This window comes from Lagenorhynchus albirostris, chromosome 21 (genome assembly GCF_949774975.1).
Source record: "Lagenorhynchus albirostris chromosome 21, mLagAlb1.1, whole genome shotgun sequence".
Classification (NCBI taxonomy): domain Eukaryota; kingdom Metazoa; phylum Chordata; class Mammalia; order Artiodactyla; family Delphinidae; genus Lagenorhynchus; species Lagenorhynchus albirostris.
Genome location: NC_083115.1, coordinates 22,441,555 through 22,457,470, shown reverse-complemented (window position 1 = coordinate 22,457,470; position 15,916 = coordinate 22,441,555). Strand labels below are relative to the sequence as shown.

At 48.3% G+C, this 15,916-nt stretch overlaps 1 protein-coding gene across 2 annotated transcripts in view; it reads right to left on the bottom strand.

Moving 5' to 3' along the window:
• Positions 1-2,159: 2,159 nt before the first annotated feature.
• Positions 2,160-15,916, bottom strand: part of IRF2 (interferon regulatory factor 2) — an 84,239-nt gene continuing 70,482 nt past the window's right edge. For both annotated transcript variants that reach the window (XM_060136510.1, XM_060136509.1), the window contains 3 exons: positions 12,210-12,374; positions 4,373-4,419; positions 2,160-3,081 (listed from right to left, as the gene is read on the bottom strand). In XM_060136510.1, coding sequence (XP_059992493.1) covers positions 2,773-3,081; positions 4,373-4,419; positions 12,210-12,374 — 521 coding nt within the window. In that variant the 3' untranslated portion in view covers positions 2,160-2,772. The remainder of the gene's footprint in view (positions 3,082-4,372; positions 4,420-12,209; positions 12,375-15,916) is intronic.

Here is a 15,916-nt window from a genome sequence, read left to right as displayed (position 1 = left end):
CACACACACACACACACAAGCCCATCATAAAAGCATATCAGCTCACACAGACGCCAGACGAAAGCAGCACGTGTCCCCAGCACTTCCTGTAACAGACAATGAGGTCTGAGGCTGCAGTCCCCAAGTCGCCCCATCTCATTTGTTTTTCTTCCTCAGGCCAACCCTAGGCATGGGCTGACTAGCTTCTTTTCCTACACTCCTCGCAAGTAACACTGAGAAACATGACAGCCTTTCTCAGAAATAATTTAAACATGATTCTGTTTTCCGTGGCCTGCTTGGCAATGGACGGTCACCTTCAGTCTCTCAGTGGTGCATTTCCAGATCCCCCATCTTCTCTCACCTGGTAAGATGCTGTACTTCCGGTCATAACTGTGTAGGAGGAAGCACGTGAGGCGGCGTCTGGGCCCTGCAGAGCTGCTGACAGGGGTCAGGAAGTGAGCTGGGGGTTCCCTCTGTATTTGGAAGAGGGAAGGGGGGCAGGAATCAGGAGCTGGCCTTAACCCTTTGATCTCCAGGCCATGTGACGGAGAGCCACCTTCCATTATTGGTTTCTAATTTATTCTAAAACAGGATGACTAAGTAGAAGGATTTAGATACAAGTCGCAAAGAACTGGACCTGTTTATTCAGGATCTGGGAGAAGGGTAGGTCTCCAGTGAAGAGCACAGAAAGCAAGGCTTTCCGTGAAGCGCAGGTAAACCCAGAGTCACCAGGGTGTTCCTCGCGGAAGCAGCCAACCATCAACCCTGGCATTTCAACCACAGCACAGCAACTAGTAAAATGCTTCAGTTAATTTTTGTTCAGGGCTGGATAATTTTATGGCCGCTAATTATATCTGCAGCCACCCACAGAGAGAGGCATTAAAATTAGCCCTTTGTCCTTTCACTGAAGGAACCTTTTCAAATATTAACCTAGCAATCTCCTCCATAAGCCCCCAGAGGTAGTAGGGGGGCAGCTAAGTCTTCGTAGGCTGATTTCTTGGACATCGTGGAAGCATGAGGGGTGAGCGCCGCGGCCTTCTTTCCCAAGGTCAGAGACTGGGTGGTGGGGGGAGTCTGAGGTGTGGAATTCACATTTGTCACTAGGAAAGACATGCCTTAAGTTCTGAGGGCAGGGCCTAGGTCTCAGAAAGAAGACTGACTTGACGAGGAACCCAACAAATGTTTCCTGTTCTCAAAAACATTTTATCTGTGAGCCCGGTATGTGACATAAACACAGAATTTTAGTCCTATGTTTAAGAACAAGAAAAACACAGATGTGGGTGGAATTTGCTGACTGTAGAGTAGTGGAAAGGGGAAAAAACACTCCTCCAGAGTCACACCAGCCTTGGATTATGACTACCTATGTGACCTTGAGCAAAGGCATTTTCCTTTTAGGTCTCCATCTCCTCCCTGTGAAACGGAGATAAATCTCTATCCTGTGCACAACCTGGATGAGTGAACAAGTGGAATCATCATGTAAGACACGCAGCACAACGTCCAGCTCCGGGCGAGCGCCTAACAGAGGAAGCCATCTCACAACAGAAACCTCCAGGGTCGAAAGGGGGAAAGTTCTGGTCCACCAGTCCAATCCCATGACTGTGCTCTAAGGGACACACACACAAAGCCAGGCGTGATGCCCATTAAAAATTTAACTATATATCATATTCATTTATTATCAATCCACAGGATAATTTGATTGCTACATGAGCTCATAAAAGCTTTTTCACCTTTACAAAATTAAAAAAAAAATGTGCCACAAGGATGTAATAACAACTGCCGATAAACAAGAAAAGGAATCTTAAAATTATAAATTTGCTGTAGAAAAGATAAAAAACAATTATATTTTCTTTAGAATTTTACCTTGAATAAAATATTCCCCGGTATAAAAAATAAAAAAGCTTGCTCTGGTTAGAATTAGAGTATTTTTCTCTTCAAATCTGGGAATTTGCATAATCTCTCCATGATAGTTTTCCTTTGTACCGCGTGGCATTCAAGCATAGCAGATTAGAAAGATTTTCTTTTTTTCTTTTCTTTTTTTTTTGTTTTGTTTTTTAAAGCAGTCTTTTAAAATGGGACATCTGTGGAGAAGTTCATTTTCTTCTCCTCCTCAGGGATGTGGAACACAGCCTTTGAGGGCAGGAAAAGGAGGAAAGAAAATGAAGGGGATAGGAGGGCCGGGGAGGGGAGGGAGGGGAGGGGGTGGGATGAAGGGGAGGCAAACGAGGGGAGGGGCTGGGAGGGGAGGGGCTGCAAAGCAAGAGGAGGAGATGGGAAGGGGGAGGCGGGGAGGAGGGAAGAGGGGTGCTGACTGTGCTATGAAACAGAGCAGGGTCACGAGAAGGTCTATCTGTAAGTGCTTTAAGATAAGGTGCAGAAGCAGACTGCAACGTCGCTAGTACTGCCCTATGTACATATTCACAAGAATAAAAAATTCCAGCTAGTTCACATTTTCTCCTCCATTCAGAGGCATCCGTTCCACCATGCTGGCCTTGACCGCAGGCAATGCAGCACCTCACTGCCCGTGTGGGTGTTGGTCCTATGACGTCCTTGAACTTGAGGGAGCAGCCCTGGGAGATCCAGCAGGCTCTAGAGATATGCGTCTACCAAGGGGCTGGAGTCCTGAGTTAAAAAGAAGCTCCAGTACTGGAGTTGGACACAGCAATCAAAGTTCTATTGTCAAGGCTTTTTCCCTTAAGATTCGTCTAAAATAGGTGTCAGAAAGAAAAATATAATACAAACAAACAATAAAACAAAGCCAAGAAATCCCAACAACCACCAGGGGAAGTGGAAGGCTTAACAGCTCTTGACGCGGGCCTGGGTGATGTCGGAGGTCTTCTTGATGACGCTGGCCCGGGTCTCCCGGTCTGGCCGGCTGCTGCTGGGCGCTGGGGTCACGGAGGGGGCGAGGGGGAGGTCTGGGAACGGGGGCCAGGAGCTGTTGTAAGGCACGGGACAGCTCTCCTCTTTGATGGTGACCTGGAGGTCGGGCTTGTTGGAAGTGACGAAGGTCGCCATGCTGGGTAGCAGGTACGTGCTTCGTGTCCCCATGTTGCTGAGGTACTGTTTGCCTTCAATGTTCCTCTTCCGCCAGTGTGGTCGGCCCTTTCAAAGAAAATAATCATGATATACATTTCCTTTGCCTTCTCTTGAATGGCTTTTTAAACAATGTGCCACCCTTCCCATGTGTTGGTGTCTGAGTTTCTTAAGAGGCATGGAATAAACGAGAACCTTAGCGACTCCACACCCCTGAACTGAAATCCATTCCCAGCCATGCATGCCCCAAGCACAGTTTCTCTTCCCTTTTTAATCCATGCCCATTGGCTACCTCCCAGAAATCTAGCCAAGGCTGTTCTATGAAGGCAGGAAAACAAGGCAGCAGCTTGGTTTCTGGTTCCCCTCTACTCCGGCTGCCCGGCCTCATGGTTAGGTAGCTTTGGGCCAGGATGGCTGATGTGTCACGGCGACTAAGTCCTCACAGATGGCCCGATCTGATCTTTGAGTCAAGCTGCATTTTCAGAGTGCCGGAAGCGAGGAACCCAATAAAAGACAGGGAACGCCCCTGGATTGCTTTCAAACGGGTACAGCTTAGCGCTCCAGAGTGCATGCACATAGCTGGCTTCAAGGGTGGCGTCATTCAGAGAAGGAGCTGGAATTCTGACCTTGAAGAAACGGGTTCCGAACGTATGTGCGCATCTCCACCCACTGTCCTTCAGAATTCCTGGACTATACTTTAAAGTGTTTAGTACACTGGGAAATTACTAATTCAGACAATCAGTAGTCAGTCTCTGTCTGTCTGTCTCTCACTCACTAACTCACTCACTCAAACGCAGACACAAAGCAGGCTTCGCAGGAATGCTTCCCCTCACAGTTCCAGCCATTTCCTGCCATTGTCTGAGCCTAGCCAAGAGGAGAGAGATCAGAAGCAAAGCCACTTGGAATCCGGACTGAACACATACCTGGCCCGTGGGCAGGGATCACAGGGCGGGCTGGGGGGGAGGGGACACTCCCGGTATCTGGGGAGCTACTTTTGCTTAGCACTTTCCGACACTGACTTCTCATCATTGCCTTGGGCCACTTGGACCTTCTATTTCTGCTTGTGAATTAGGATGTTTACGGTGGTAAGCATATCAGCGTTTCTTGGCCTTTTCCTGCCGTCATAGCCTCCTTTCTCACAGTAACATCTTACCCCCTTCCCTCCCATTTACTTCCCAAAGCTTCATTTTGTAAGTCAAAAGCACTGTAAATTTTATGTGATGTATATTTTACCACCAACACCAAAAAAAAAAAAAAATCCAAAAGTGAAACTCATGCTCAAAAGAAAAGAAACTTCACCAGCAGCGGGGAAACCAACATGCCAGTTGGGAAGGCTTTGCGCCGGCGCCACCAGGCTTACCTCCGAGCTCTCTTCATCACTGGGCACACTGTCCGTAGTTTCGCTTTCTGTTCACAGAGAGAAAAACACAGGTCCATCATTCCTGCCACTCAAACTGTTTCGAGGCCCAGGCAGTGTTTAAAACAATACATCAGCACGTCTTTCTTCAAAAGAGAAATGCATCACTAAACTCATAACCTCCGTCCCATTGCGTCAGGTCAGACGCGTGTGCCTGGGAGATGCTAGGGAGGAATTTAGAGATGAAGGGTGGCTCGTTTTCCCAGGGCCAGGCTATGCTTATTCATGGCCTCTCTTCCCGGGATGGGGTGCTGGGTCCCCGGGCTGCCCATCCGCGTTCTGCCCGCCCTGCCCCCCGGCCCTCTGCTGGCTCCACGTCAGGCCCTTTCCTCACAGCTGCTCCATCACAAGCCGCTCACTGGTCTGTTCCCATTCATGGCATTTGGTTCATTTAAGTCCCAGCCCAGCCTCCCCAGATGAGCCCCATTCTCCTCAGATCCCTCCTTTCCCTCACGGCCCTTCAGTACTTATATCCTGCGTTAATAAAGTGGCACCTTCCCCCTGGGTTACTGTGGGTGCACAGATTCTAGGGTGGCTCAGCTGCTGAGTGTTTACCCTCTTGTGGGGTTCCCTGCTCTGGAGGGCAGGCGGGGCCTGTGACTTGCTTTGAACCAACAGAACACAGTGGAGGCGATGGGATGCACGTGATGACGTTATGTAACCCTGCAACCTGTCTAATGAGGAGACCATCTCCCTTGCTGGCTTTGAGGAAGCCAGCAGCCATGGCGGGGAGGCTCACATGACAGACAACTAAGGACCGCTTCCAGCCAACAGCTAGCAAGAAACTGAGGCCCTCAGTTTGACAACCTGCCAGGAACTACATTCTGCCTCAAACCCTGTGAGCCTGGGAGCAGATCCTCCCCGATCCCATCCTCAAATGAGACAGTAGCCCTGGACCAGACCTCAGCTGCTGGTCTGTGCAGAGAGTGCCCTGAGCAGAGGACCCAGCCAAGCCATGTCTGCTCCCCCGACCCTCAGAAACTGTGGGATAATAAATGTGTGTTGTTTTAAGGCACTAAGTTTGTGGTTATAGGGTCACGCAGCAATAGATAACTAACTCACTTACCATCCTGATCCATCCTGCCACCTGTGAGACACAAAGCAAGTTACTTAACTTCAGTGAGGCACACTTTCCCCATCTGTAAAATGGGAGTATAAACACCTTCGAAAGAGGATTACGTGATGAGTGAGGGAAAGGCCTAGTACGGCGCCTGGAACACAGCCCACACCCAGTAAATGTTGGTGCGCCTTTGTCCTGAGCCTCATTCAACAGGGGATCTGCACCCCATGCTAGGGTGACAGGGTCACACTCAATAGCTAGCGATTACACATCACCTGTACATAGAATACAAGATTCTTTTAAGTAAAAAATAATTTTGATTTTTTTTAAAGCAAACTAATTTTTTTTTTAAGTAGAAAAATGTTAATTGTTTTAAGTACAGAATTGATGGTGTGCAGTTTTTCAGGGTTCACAGCATTGAGAAAATGAAACACAGTGGGTAGAACTTCCAAAATACACGGACGCTTAGAGAGCCCTGAGTCTGGGTCATTCACTTCGCAGACATGGCCTGAAGGGAAGCTGTATTAGTGAACGTTTTGGGGGCCCGTGGGCCGGTGCTCTGCACGCAGGTCTTGTTCAGTCTCTAAGTCAGGGAGCAGGTCCTGTCACCCCTTGATTGTGCAGAAGGCCTTATGTGTTCTTGTGCCTTCTACCCCTTCCATCCCAAACCTACAGAGGGACTGGCCTCCAGCCTCACGTCTTGCTGGTGGTACAGCTGTGACCAGGTGGCTCCCAGCCCAGATAGAGTCCTTCTGACGACCCGGGGCACCAGGACCAGACCAGGCCCTCCATGAATTAAAGGCTAAGGAACAAACGGACAAACTGGGGCACAGATTCCTTTCTCGAACAAAGAAACTGAAAGTTACTACACGGGGCCCACCCTGGGGTCTCCATGCACGTTTCTCGGCCACTGTTCTCCAGTGACTTCACCTGGGCACAAGCGATTGCCGATAAACCCAACCCCCAGCAACTAGAAGATGGGCCCGTCCACTCCTCAGACTGAGCCGACTTCCCTAAGCATCCCCAGCAGGGGCAGCAGAAGCCCGGCAAAGGCCCAACCCTAGTTGTCAGGGCAAACTGGCAAGGCCGGGCACAAGAGAGGTTTCCACACAAAAGCAAATTATACACAAGAGCAAGGGAAAAGGCCCCTCCACTCAACCTTCAGGCTAGCCCAGGACCCTGAGAAGGCAGCAGTCAGCGCTGCCACTCCCAAGAAAAATGCGGAACAGAGATGTTGAGAAACCAGCCAAAGTCGTCGTGGACTGAGTCAGCACAGAGGAGGGAAAACAAAGCAAGCTTCTGATTCCAGGGCCCCGGGCGCTGAAGCTCTCCTGCTGCTCCAGCCTCTGGTGAAACTTCAAGATCCCCTTTCCATTTTTATGGTTAGCTTTCTTAGAGCTCCGGAGCCAAGGTTTCTCTTCCCTTCCTGTAGGTCTAGGCCCCCTCACGCCTAATCACCCTCCATAAACACCATCATCTTCTGTTCCTCTCCCCTTCACATAAAAACAAGATGCCATCAGGCTTGCTCTGGGCGCTGGAAATAGGCAAAAATGGGCAGGTTAGACCAAGGTTCTGGGATTCCACAGCCCAATTCACAGTTGTGGGAGGGGTGGGAAGGCAGACCCTGGGGAAGACTCCTTGGTAAGGCCTGGCACGAACCATGAACAGAATCAGAATGTTAATCGCCTGTGAGCACCCAGTTTTCAACTTCAGGGAGATAGTCGGAGACAAGACAAGTTCACATGCTCTGAACTTCTGTTTCCAGCTGACACAAACGGTGGCTGAAGAGCACCGTTTCTAAAGGAAGATCAACTGCCTCTGAAGTAGTTTTGAAAACTCTCCATATAAGCAAACTGGGAGTTCTCATTTTCATCGTTTAAAAGAATGGCCTTGAGGGGCTTCCCTGGTGGCGCAGTGGTTGAGAGTCCGCCTGCCGATGCAGGGGACACGGGTTCGTGCCCCAGTCTGGGAGGATCCCACATGCCGCGGAGCAGCTGGGCCCGTGAGCCATGGCCGCTGAGCCTGCGCGTCTGGAGCCTGTGCTCCGCAACAGGAGAGGCCACAACAGTGAGAGGCCCGCGTACCGCAAAAAAAAAAAAAAGAATGGCCTTGAGCGCCTTGAGCCTAGGAGCAGGAAATGCTTCAAGCTCTAGCCTGAGGACCCCAAACCCTTCTCTCTAGAATAACAGTGGTGCTCGCGGCCACCCCTGGGTCACTGGCTCAGGGTGCTCTGTTGGGGACACTCATGCCCATTTTCCTCTGTTTTCTTGGTTTTACTCCATCATTGCCATTTTCAAGATCGGTTCTTATAGAACAAATGAATTCATGGCAGCTCCTGCTTCCAGATCAATGTTACCACCGACACAGCAACATCAGTTGTTTCATTTTTCCTTCTGATTACTTTGGACTTACTTGGTTTCGTATTTGCTTTGAGTAGAATGGAATTTAAAAAAAAATTTTGGAGTTGCTTCCCGAGCACGGTCTGAGTAAGTTGCAAGTGTTTACAGAGTAATAACAGGTACCTAAGCAGTTTGTTTCATCTTTCTGGTCTCCGTTTCCCAGAAAGCGACTGGGGTGAGAGGGAAGGAAGAGGCTTGGATTAGATGACCCCAAAGATGCTTCTTCCAGAGTTGCAGTTTTACAATGATGCTAGTCTCAGGCTCACACTCCACTTAGCCCAGTTTTTTTTATCGTCAGACCATCTCAGGAACATGATGGGGAGGGAGATGTCTTCTGTCACAGCCTTTTTGCACTACGACATCTTGGTACATTTTCTGAAGGCTCTTGTTCCACAAGTTTTATTAATAAGATTGACAAGGATTCCTTTCCCTCAATCATTTCCTTAATTACTTTCCCTAGAAGGCTCAATTAAGAGGTTCAAATCAGAGTCCTCTGACAGCACTTCTATCTTTGCCGCACCCAACAAAATGCAAGCCTGCTACGGTTTCCAGAAGGACCCAAAGTCTTTCCCACTGGTCACTGGTCAGGAGGAAATCTCCCTTCTCTCAGTTATCACCAATCAATCCTTCGTCTTATACTTTCTTCTCCATACTCTTGTCCAGCCTTCCCCAAAATACTACTGTGGCTTTCCTTCACTAAACCACCCACAACCTAATAAAATCCTGGTGCCACACAGCAGGCAAGAGGCCACTTTGCGGTAGACCTTTAAAAATAAAAATGACTCGTCTCTAGAGTTTCCCAAGGTTGGGCTTTGGGACATCCCTCCCCAGGACATAGTTTTATGAATCCAACTAGAATTTCATGTTGTCTTAAAACAATCCAATGCAAGTACGCGCCCTCAAAGGAACTGTCCCTTTTCTTGCTTCACTGTAATATTTAGACCATGGAGAAGACAGACTTGCAGAAATGAATGTGGTTTTTGTAATACTACTGGGGTTATATTTCAATGATCAGTAGGGGGGGAAAATAGCCAACAACCGCTTCCAAATACCGGTTTCTAAGTGAATGAAGTGGTTTGAGGAGGCTGCAATTCAGTTCAGTAGTCCACACAAAGGGACCCTGTCATGAGAAACAGGCAAACAGCCTATTCTCGTGGGGAACGTAAAGTTAGAAAGTGAATACCACCAAAGAGTTGCCTTTCCTAGTAGCAAGCTATGGGATCCCTGACTGAAAGATTTTAGCTACCCATGGTCAGTAACAGATAAGTTTCTTATGTGTCATAGGCTCTAGAAAAGTAGCAGCGATGACTTGTCTTGACTCTATCCAGGAAGCTTCCCTCCACAGGGTTCTAGAAAATTCAGACAGTGAAAACAATCGAAAGAACTAAAGGCCAGGCTGAGACACCAGGCTCCAACCAAACCCGCACTGCCCGCCAGCCTGGCACCAAAATCCTTCTTTTCGAATCTTGCAAATGTCCTGAAAAGGGTAATGAGATTTTCATTTCTCTCTGCATGAATCAGCTGTTCTTGGGACTCTTCTGCTAAAGCAAAATGCCAGTGCTGGCAGAACAGCAAGAAGACGCCTTTCCAGAATCCCCAAGAAGACTTCAGAAAAGTCTAACTCAATAGATAAATAGAAAAGTCTATTTTAAAGCTCCAAGCCCTTAAAAAAAACAAAACAAAACACTTGGGGTGTAATAATGCCTGCAGCAGCATGATATAGAGGAAAGTCACACATTTCCAGCCCTCGTCAGTGAAATGTAAGCACAGTGGCTTAGTGTTTCAAGTTTCAGTTATCTCAACTGTAAAATTAGGGCATAAACATTCTGCTCTGCCTCCTTTGGCTGGTCCTTGAGATTCTGCGAGGTGGACTGTTCTGAATGGCAGAGCCCCACACGGTCCTGCAGGGCAGCAGTGCAGTCAAGGGGCTAAGAGCAGGCCTTTGGCATCAGCCACGTATGGGTCTGACTGTGCTACGGGTTGTCTGTTTCTGGACATGCTGCTTCACCCCACTGACCTCAGATACCTTTTTTTTTCCAAATAAATTTATTTATTTATTCATTTATTTAATTTTTGGCTGCATTGGGTCTTTGCTGCTCTAGTTGCAGTGAGCGGGGGCTACTCTTCGTTGCAGTGCGGGGGCTTCTCATTGCGGTGGCTTCTCTGTTGCAGAGCACAGGCTCTAGGCGCGCAAGCTTCAGTAGTTGTGGCACACGGGCTTCAGTAGTTGTGGCTCGCGGGCTCTAGAGCGCAGGCTCAGTAGTTGTGGCGCACAGGCTTAGTTGCTCCGCGGCATGTGGGATCTTCCTGGACCAGGGCTCAAACCCGTGTCCCCTGCTTGGGCAGGCGGATTCTTAACCACTGCACCACCAGGGAAGCCCGATACCTAACTTTTTTTTTTTTTTTTTTTTTTTTTTTTTTTTGCAGTACGCGGGCCTCTCACTGTTGTGGCCTCTCCCGTTGCGGAGCACAGGCTGCGGACGCGCAGGCTCAGCGGCCAAGGCTCACGGGCCCAGCCGCTCCGCGGCATGTGGGATCCTCCCGGACCGGGGCACGAACCCGTGTCCCCTGCATCGGCAGGCGGACTCTCAACCACTGCGCCACCAGGGAAGCCCCCAATACCTAACTTTTAAAGAGAGAATAATGACAGTACCCAGGCTGACGGGGTTATTCTCATGATAATTAAATAAGCCAATCGATTTCAAGCACTTAGCACAGTACCCTGGGTACAACAAACACGCAACGAACAGTAATTATTACGAGACGGGCAGATATGCAAGAGGGACTGGCATACGCGGGAGTTCAAAATGTTTCATGAATAAATAACTGATGACAAGCTTATCCTGTCTGACAAGATTATAGGCTTCTTGTAGCCAAGGTTCGTTCTCACTTTCCTTTTATGTTCCCAGCACGAAAGAAAGTCAGGACCTTGAGGACATTCTGCGAAGTGAAATATGCCCGTCACAAACGAACTAACGTTGTAGGATTCCGCTTATGCGAGGTACCTAGAGTAGCCAAATTCAGAGAGACAGAAAGTAAAAGGGGGCTGGCCAAGGGGCTGGGGGAGGGGGGGAGTTATTGTATAATGGGCACAGAGCTTCAGTTGTGCGAGATGAGAAAGTTCTGGAGACGGAGGGTGGTGCCAGTTGCATAACGATGTTAGGTCACTTAATGCTGCTGCAATGTGCACCGAAAAATGGCTAAAAGTGGTAAATGTTATGCTGTGGGTATTTCACCACAGTGGAAAAAAATAAGTTAAAATGAAAGAAAGTTGGGGTTCAGGAAATATGAGGTTAATTTAGGGGCGGATAATTCACAAACAACTTGTCCTTTCAATCAACCTAATTCTAACGCGGACTCTGCGCCGCTCACTGGGGTGGCGTCCTGACTGAAGGACACGCTATTTGGCAACACATAAAGGACACTGGGAAGAATTCCTGAACTATTTATTAGAGCGACTCTGGTTACCCATGATAGGGCCTCTGCTTTTTATTTGTAATATCTGCAAGCAATAACCCTGCCTCAGAACTTATATGTCAGAATTGTAACTGAGTCACCAAACGTTAAGTGGAGACCGTGAGAAGGAGTGTATAAGGTGATGTAATGTTGGTGGGAAAAGGAGCCGCCACTATATCCCGTAAGGATGGAAGAACCCACTGAACCCGGTGCTAATTCTGTGACTGTCGGGGCCAATTCCTGCCATTCTGTGGCCATTCCCTGGGGAATCTGCAGTGGGCTCAGTCCCTGGCCCAGCTAGAAGCTGTATGAAATTGAAAAAGAAGAGGAAAATACGTGGAAGTGACAAGTAAACTTGGTGAACGACAGAATGGAACTTGGGGTCTGAAGGTTTAGTTTGAGTCCTGACCCAAACACCTACTGGCCGTGTGGCCTGGAGGAATCCCTTCTATTCCAACGAAGGAACCGGAAGAGGTGATCCCTAAGGTCCTATCCAGCTGGGTCAAACTCAGATTCCATTAAAAACATCCTTCCGAATTTCTGATAACTTGCGCAAATAAAATGGACTCAGATGAACTACTTCCCCAGAGAAATCTTCTTATTCGTTAGTCATGCGTGAACATGTTACGGGTGATCAAGTGAAATGCTGTGACTGGGTCTTCGAATTGAGAACAAAAATATCCTAGAAGATGTTGGTTGAGGACATTAAAGCAAGACTAGTTCCAGACAGAATAATCCTTAGGAAACAGGAGAGGTTCTCTGCTATGTTGGTGAAATCAGTGAGTGACCCTAGACTAAAGGATCACCCTCCCTGGTTCCTTGCTCAGTTCCAGAGTTTCCGACCCCCGCCCCGCCCCCGCCTTACCTGCGTAGGAAGACACGGGGGAGATCTGCAGGGGGTAGAGCTCGCTCATGCTGACCGCCTGTTCATCACTCTCAGTGGTCACTTCCACAACTTGGCAGATGTCTGGTGGATTAGTGACAATCTCTTGATCCTCAATGTTGCTGTCCAGATGTGACTGTCCTACGACTTCAAAGAAAAGACAGCCATCATGCACCAACATCACCTGCCTTCACAATCCTAGCTCACACGCTCGAGAAAGGAAACCTCCCCCCAGAGAGGCCAAGAGTCAGATTCCTGGTCACCAAATGTCATCTGCCATGAAACAAGAACAAGCCTTAGCTTTGGGTTAATGTCCCTGGAGAAGCAACTTGCCAATAACCTGGCTCGCCAGGGCTGTTTCCAGTGTGCCTGCCAATGGGGCTTACGCGTGGCAACATCCCAAACTCAACCCGGCCACAGCCAAGGCTGCAGGACGAAAGCTGCATCCAGACCTAGCCCCAGGGCCAGAGAGATACACAGTGCTTTGAACCTGACCCATTTCTGTTCTCAGCTCTCGCTCTAAAGGAAGCTGCTGTGCTAGTTTCTGGGTCCTGGGGTCCAGAGAGACATCATCAAACCTTAATAATGAGGGAAGGGGCTTCCCTGGTGGCGCAGTGGTTGAGAGTCCGCCTGCCAATGCAGGGGACACGGGTCCGTGCCCCGGTCCGGGAGGATCCCACGTGCCGTGGAGCGGCTGGGCCCGTGAGCCATGGCTGCTGAGCCTGCGCGTCCGGAGCCTGTGCTCCGCAACGGGAGAGGCCACAGCAGTGAGAGGTCCACGTACAGCAAAAAAAAAAAAAAAAAAAGAGGGAGGACCACCAAAATCCACCCTATTGTGTCATTTCTAGCTGTGGGACGCTCCGTTCATACTCCCAGCCTACCTCCTCCTCTGCAGACAATGGATGTCATATCAGAACAATGGAAAAGAATGCTTTCCCAATTTTCTAACACACCTTCGGAGCATCAACTCCTCAAAACACTGATAATGTGAATTCTGACCACCCTGCCTCTGAAATCCTGACTCAACTGTTTTTTAATTAAACTTTTCAGTCTGAGATCTCGTGCAGTTGTAAGAAATAATACACAGATCCCACGTGCCCTTTACCCATGTGCAAAACTATCATACAGTATCAGGATATTGACATTTGACAATCGATGCATCTTGTTCAGATTTCTTCCGTTTCACTTGTACTCCTTCGTGTGTGTGTACCTAGTTCTGTGCAATTTCATCACATACGCGGTTTCACGTACCCACCTCCGCAGTCAAAACACCAAACAGTCTCATCATCACAAGCATCTTCTGTAACTGTATCCACCTTCCTTCAGCCTCCTCCCCTTGTCTCTAACCCCTGACAACCACTCATCTGTTTCCCATTTCTATAATTTTTGTCATTTCAAGGATGCTTCACAAATGGACTCACACAGTAACCTTTTGAGATGGGCTGTTTTCACTCAGCAGAATTCCCTGGAGATTCATCCAAGTTTTTGGGTGTATCAGTAGGAATTCTTCAATTGGAGGAACCCAACTCAATTCACCCACTGAAGGGATTGTAGGTTCCTGTCCATTCTTCGGCTATCACGAATAAGGCTGCTATGAACATTCATGCACAGGTTTTATCTGAACATAAGTTTCCATTTCTCTGGGACAAATGCCCAAGTGTGCAATTGCTGGAACACATGGTAATTATATGTTTAGTTTTACAAGAAACTGCTAAACTAGTGTCCAGAGTGGCTATACCATATTACGTTCCTACTGGCAATGTATGGACAAGCTAATTTATGCACATTTTAGCCAGCTTTTGGTGTTGTCACTACTTTTTTTTTTTTTTTTCTGTACGCGGGCCTCTCACCGTTGTGGCCTCTCCCGTCGCGGAGCATAGGCTCCGGACGCGCAGGTTCAGCGGCCACGGCCCACGGGCCCAGCCGCTCCGCGGCATGCGGGATCCTCCCGGACCGGGGCACGAACCCGCGTCCCCTGCATCGGCAGGCGGACTCCCAACCACTGCGCCACCAGGGAAGCCCTGTCACTACTTTTTGACTTTAGTCATTCTGATAGATGTGTGGTGATGCCTCATGGTGGTTTTAATTTGAATGCCCCTAATGCCCTGTCTTACTTTCAAACAGAGCTGACCTTATACTTCTGTTGACAATTGATTGGATGGACTATCCCTGAAAACTGGCACCCATAAACAAATGGGACCAACAATGTTTTCCCAAGGGCCTCTCTCAAAGCACTTTGCCCTCATAATCAATGTTTTACTCATGCCTGTATAAGTTATTTTAACATTTCAACACATGGGAATGACAGGGAAAGCATCATTATCCTGTTATAAATGAAGAGTATCAGGCACAGAGAAGTACAGTAGCTCGTCCAAAGTCACACAGCGTGGATTATGGGCTGTGCTCTACGTCCCGGGCCACCTGTAAAATGTTCAGATTAGGCGGGAAGGTGGCCACATTCCAGTCTCCTTGAGAAGTTAGCATCATGGGCCAGTTCCTGTTTTCACTGCTCAAGGTATAATATTTTGATTACTCAAGTATTTCTGTTTATACGTGGGTTTCTGTTTTAACTGCTTGAAGGGGGGTGATGAAGTGACTAGCAGTAAGGTAGGGAGAACATTACCTGACTTCTACTCAGGTAAGGTTTTAGAAGGCAGTGAGAATTCATGGATTTTCTAGCAAAGGAAAAAAAAGCACCGAAGAGGCTGGGAAAGGAGATTTGGGGATGTGATAAAAGACTCCACAAAGCCACAGCATACAGAATGCAAGGGAAACTGGATGCCGTGTGGGTTTTCCTGGAGGGGATAAAATTAAAGAAAAGGAAGGCAGGCTAAATATGGCAGGCAGACTCCCAAATTCTTATTTTATCCTTTGGACTATACTACTTGAGCCTGAGAGCATCAATTATGCAGCTCACCAGACACAGACTGAGCGCTGACACTGACCTCTCTCAAGTTTCTTCTGCCTCCTCTCCCAAGTAAAATAAGACGGCAGGAAAACAAGATGGGTCCTGTCCTTTCCCAAATTGGTGGGTGGAGATAGAAACCAAACAGGACGTGTGTGTGTGTGTGTGTGTGTGTGTGTGTGTGTGTGTGTGTGTGTGTGTGTGTGTTTGATGAGGGGGTGGATAAAACTGATACCTTACATACTAAGAAAATTAAGATCTTATATAGATTTGATTTAAATCAAGGCCCCTTTAACTTCCAATCCTCCAAAATTCATCTCTCCCTTGCACTGTCATTCCTGGGAGTATAAACTATGGCAGCCATTCAAGCATCTTCCTAATTATGTCCCTTTGTTCTGACCAGGAATTCTCTCCCTCAGTGTTTTCCCCCATAAGTCCCAACTCAGCCATTCAACTAACAGAGATTTCCTGAGCATCCTCTTTGTACAAGGCACTGTTGTCAGGTAGGAAGGGTAGAGGAAGTGTAATCTAGTCCAGGATCTGGCTTGTAAGAAGTCCAGTAGGGCTGGAGGCCAGCACACAATGATCTAGAGAATAAACTGAGGACAGTAGTGAAAAGGAAAAGCAGGGAGGGCGGAGGGCCCGTGATGAAAGTTCAGGAAGTGGGATATTTTTTTTCCAGTTACAGGAAATCAAAGGCTTCGGTGAGGCGGCAGCGCGGTGGGTGGAAGGGGAGGGTGAGTGGCAGGCAGGAGTCAGATGCCTCTGCTTTCGGGGGGCCTTT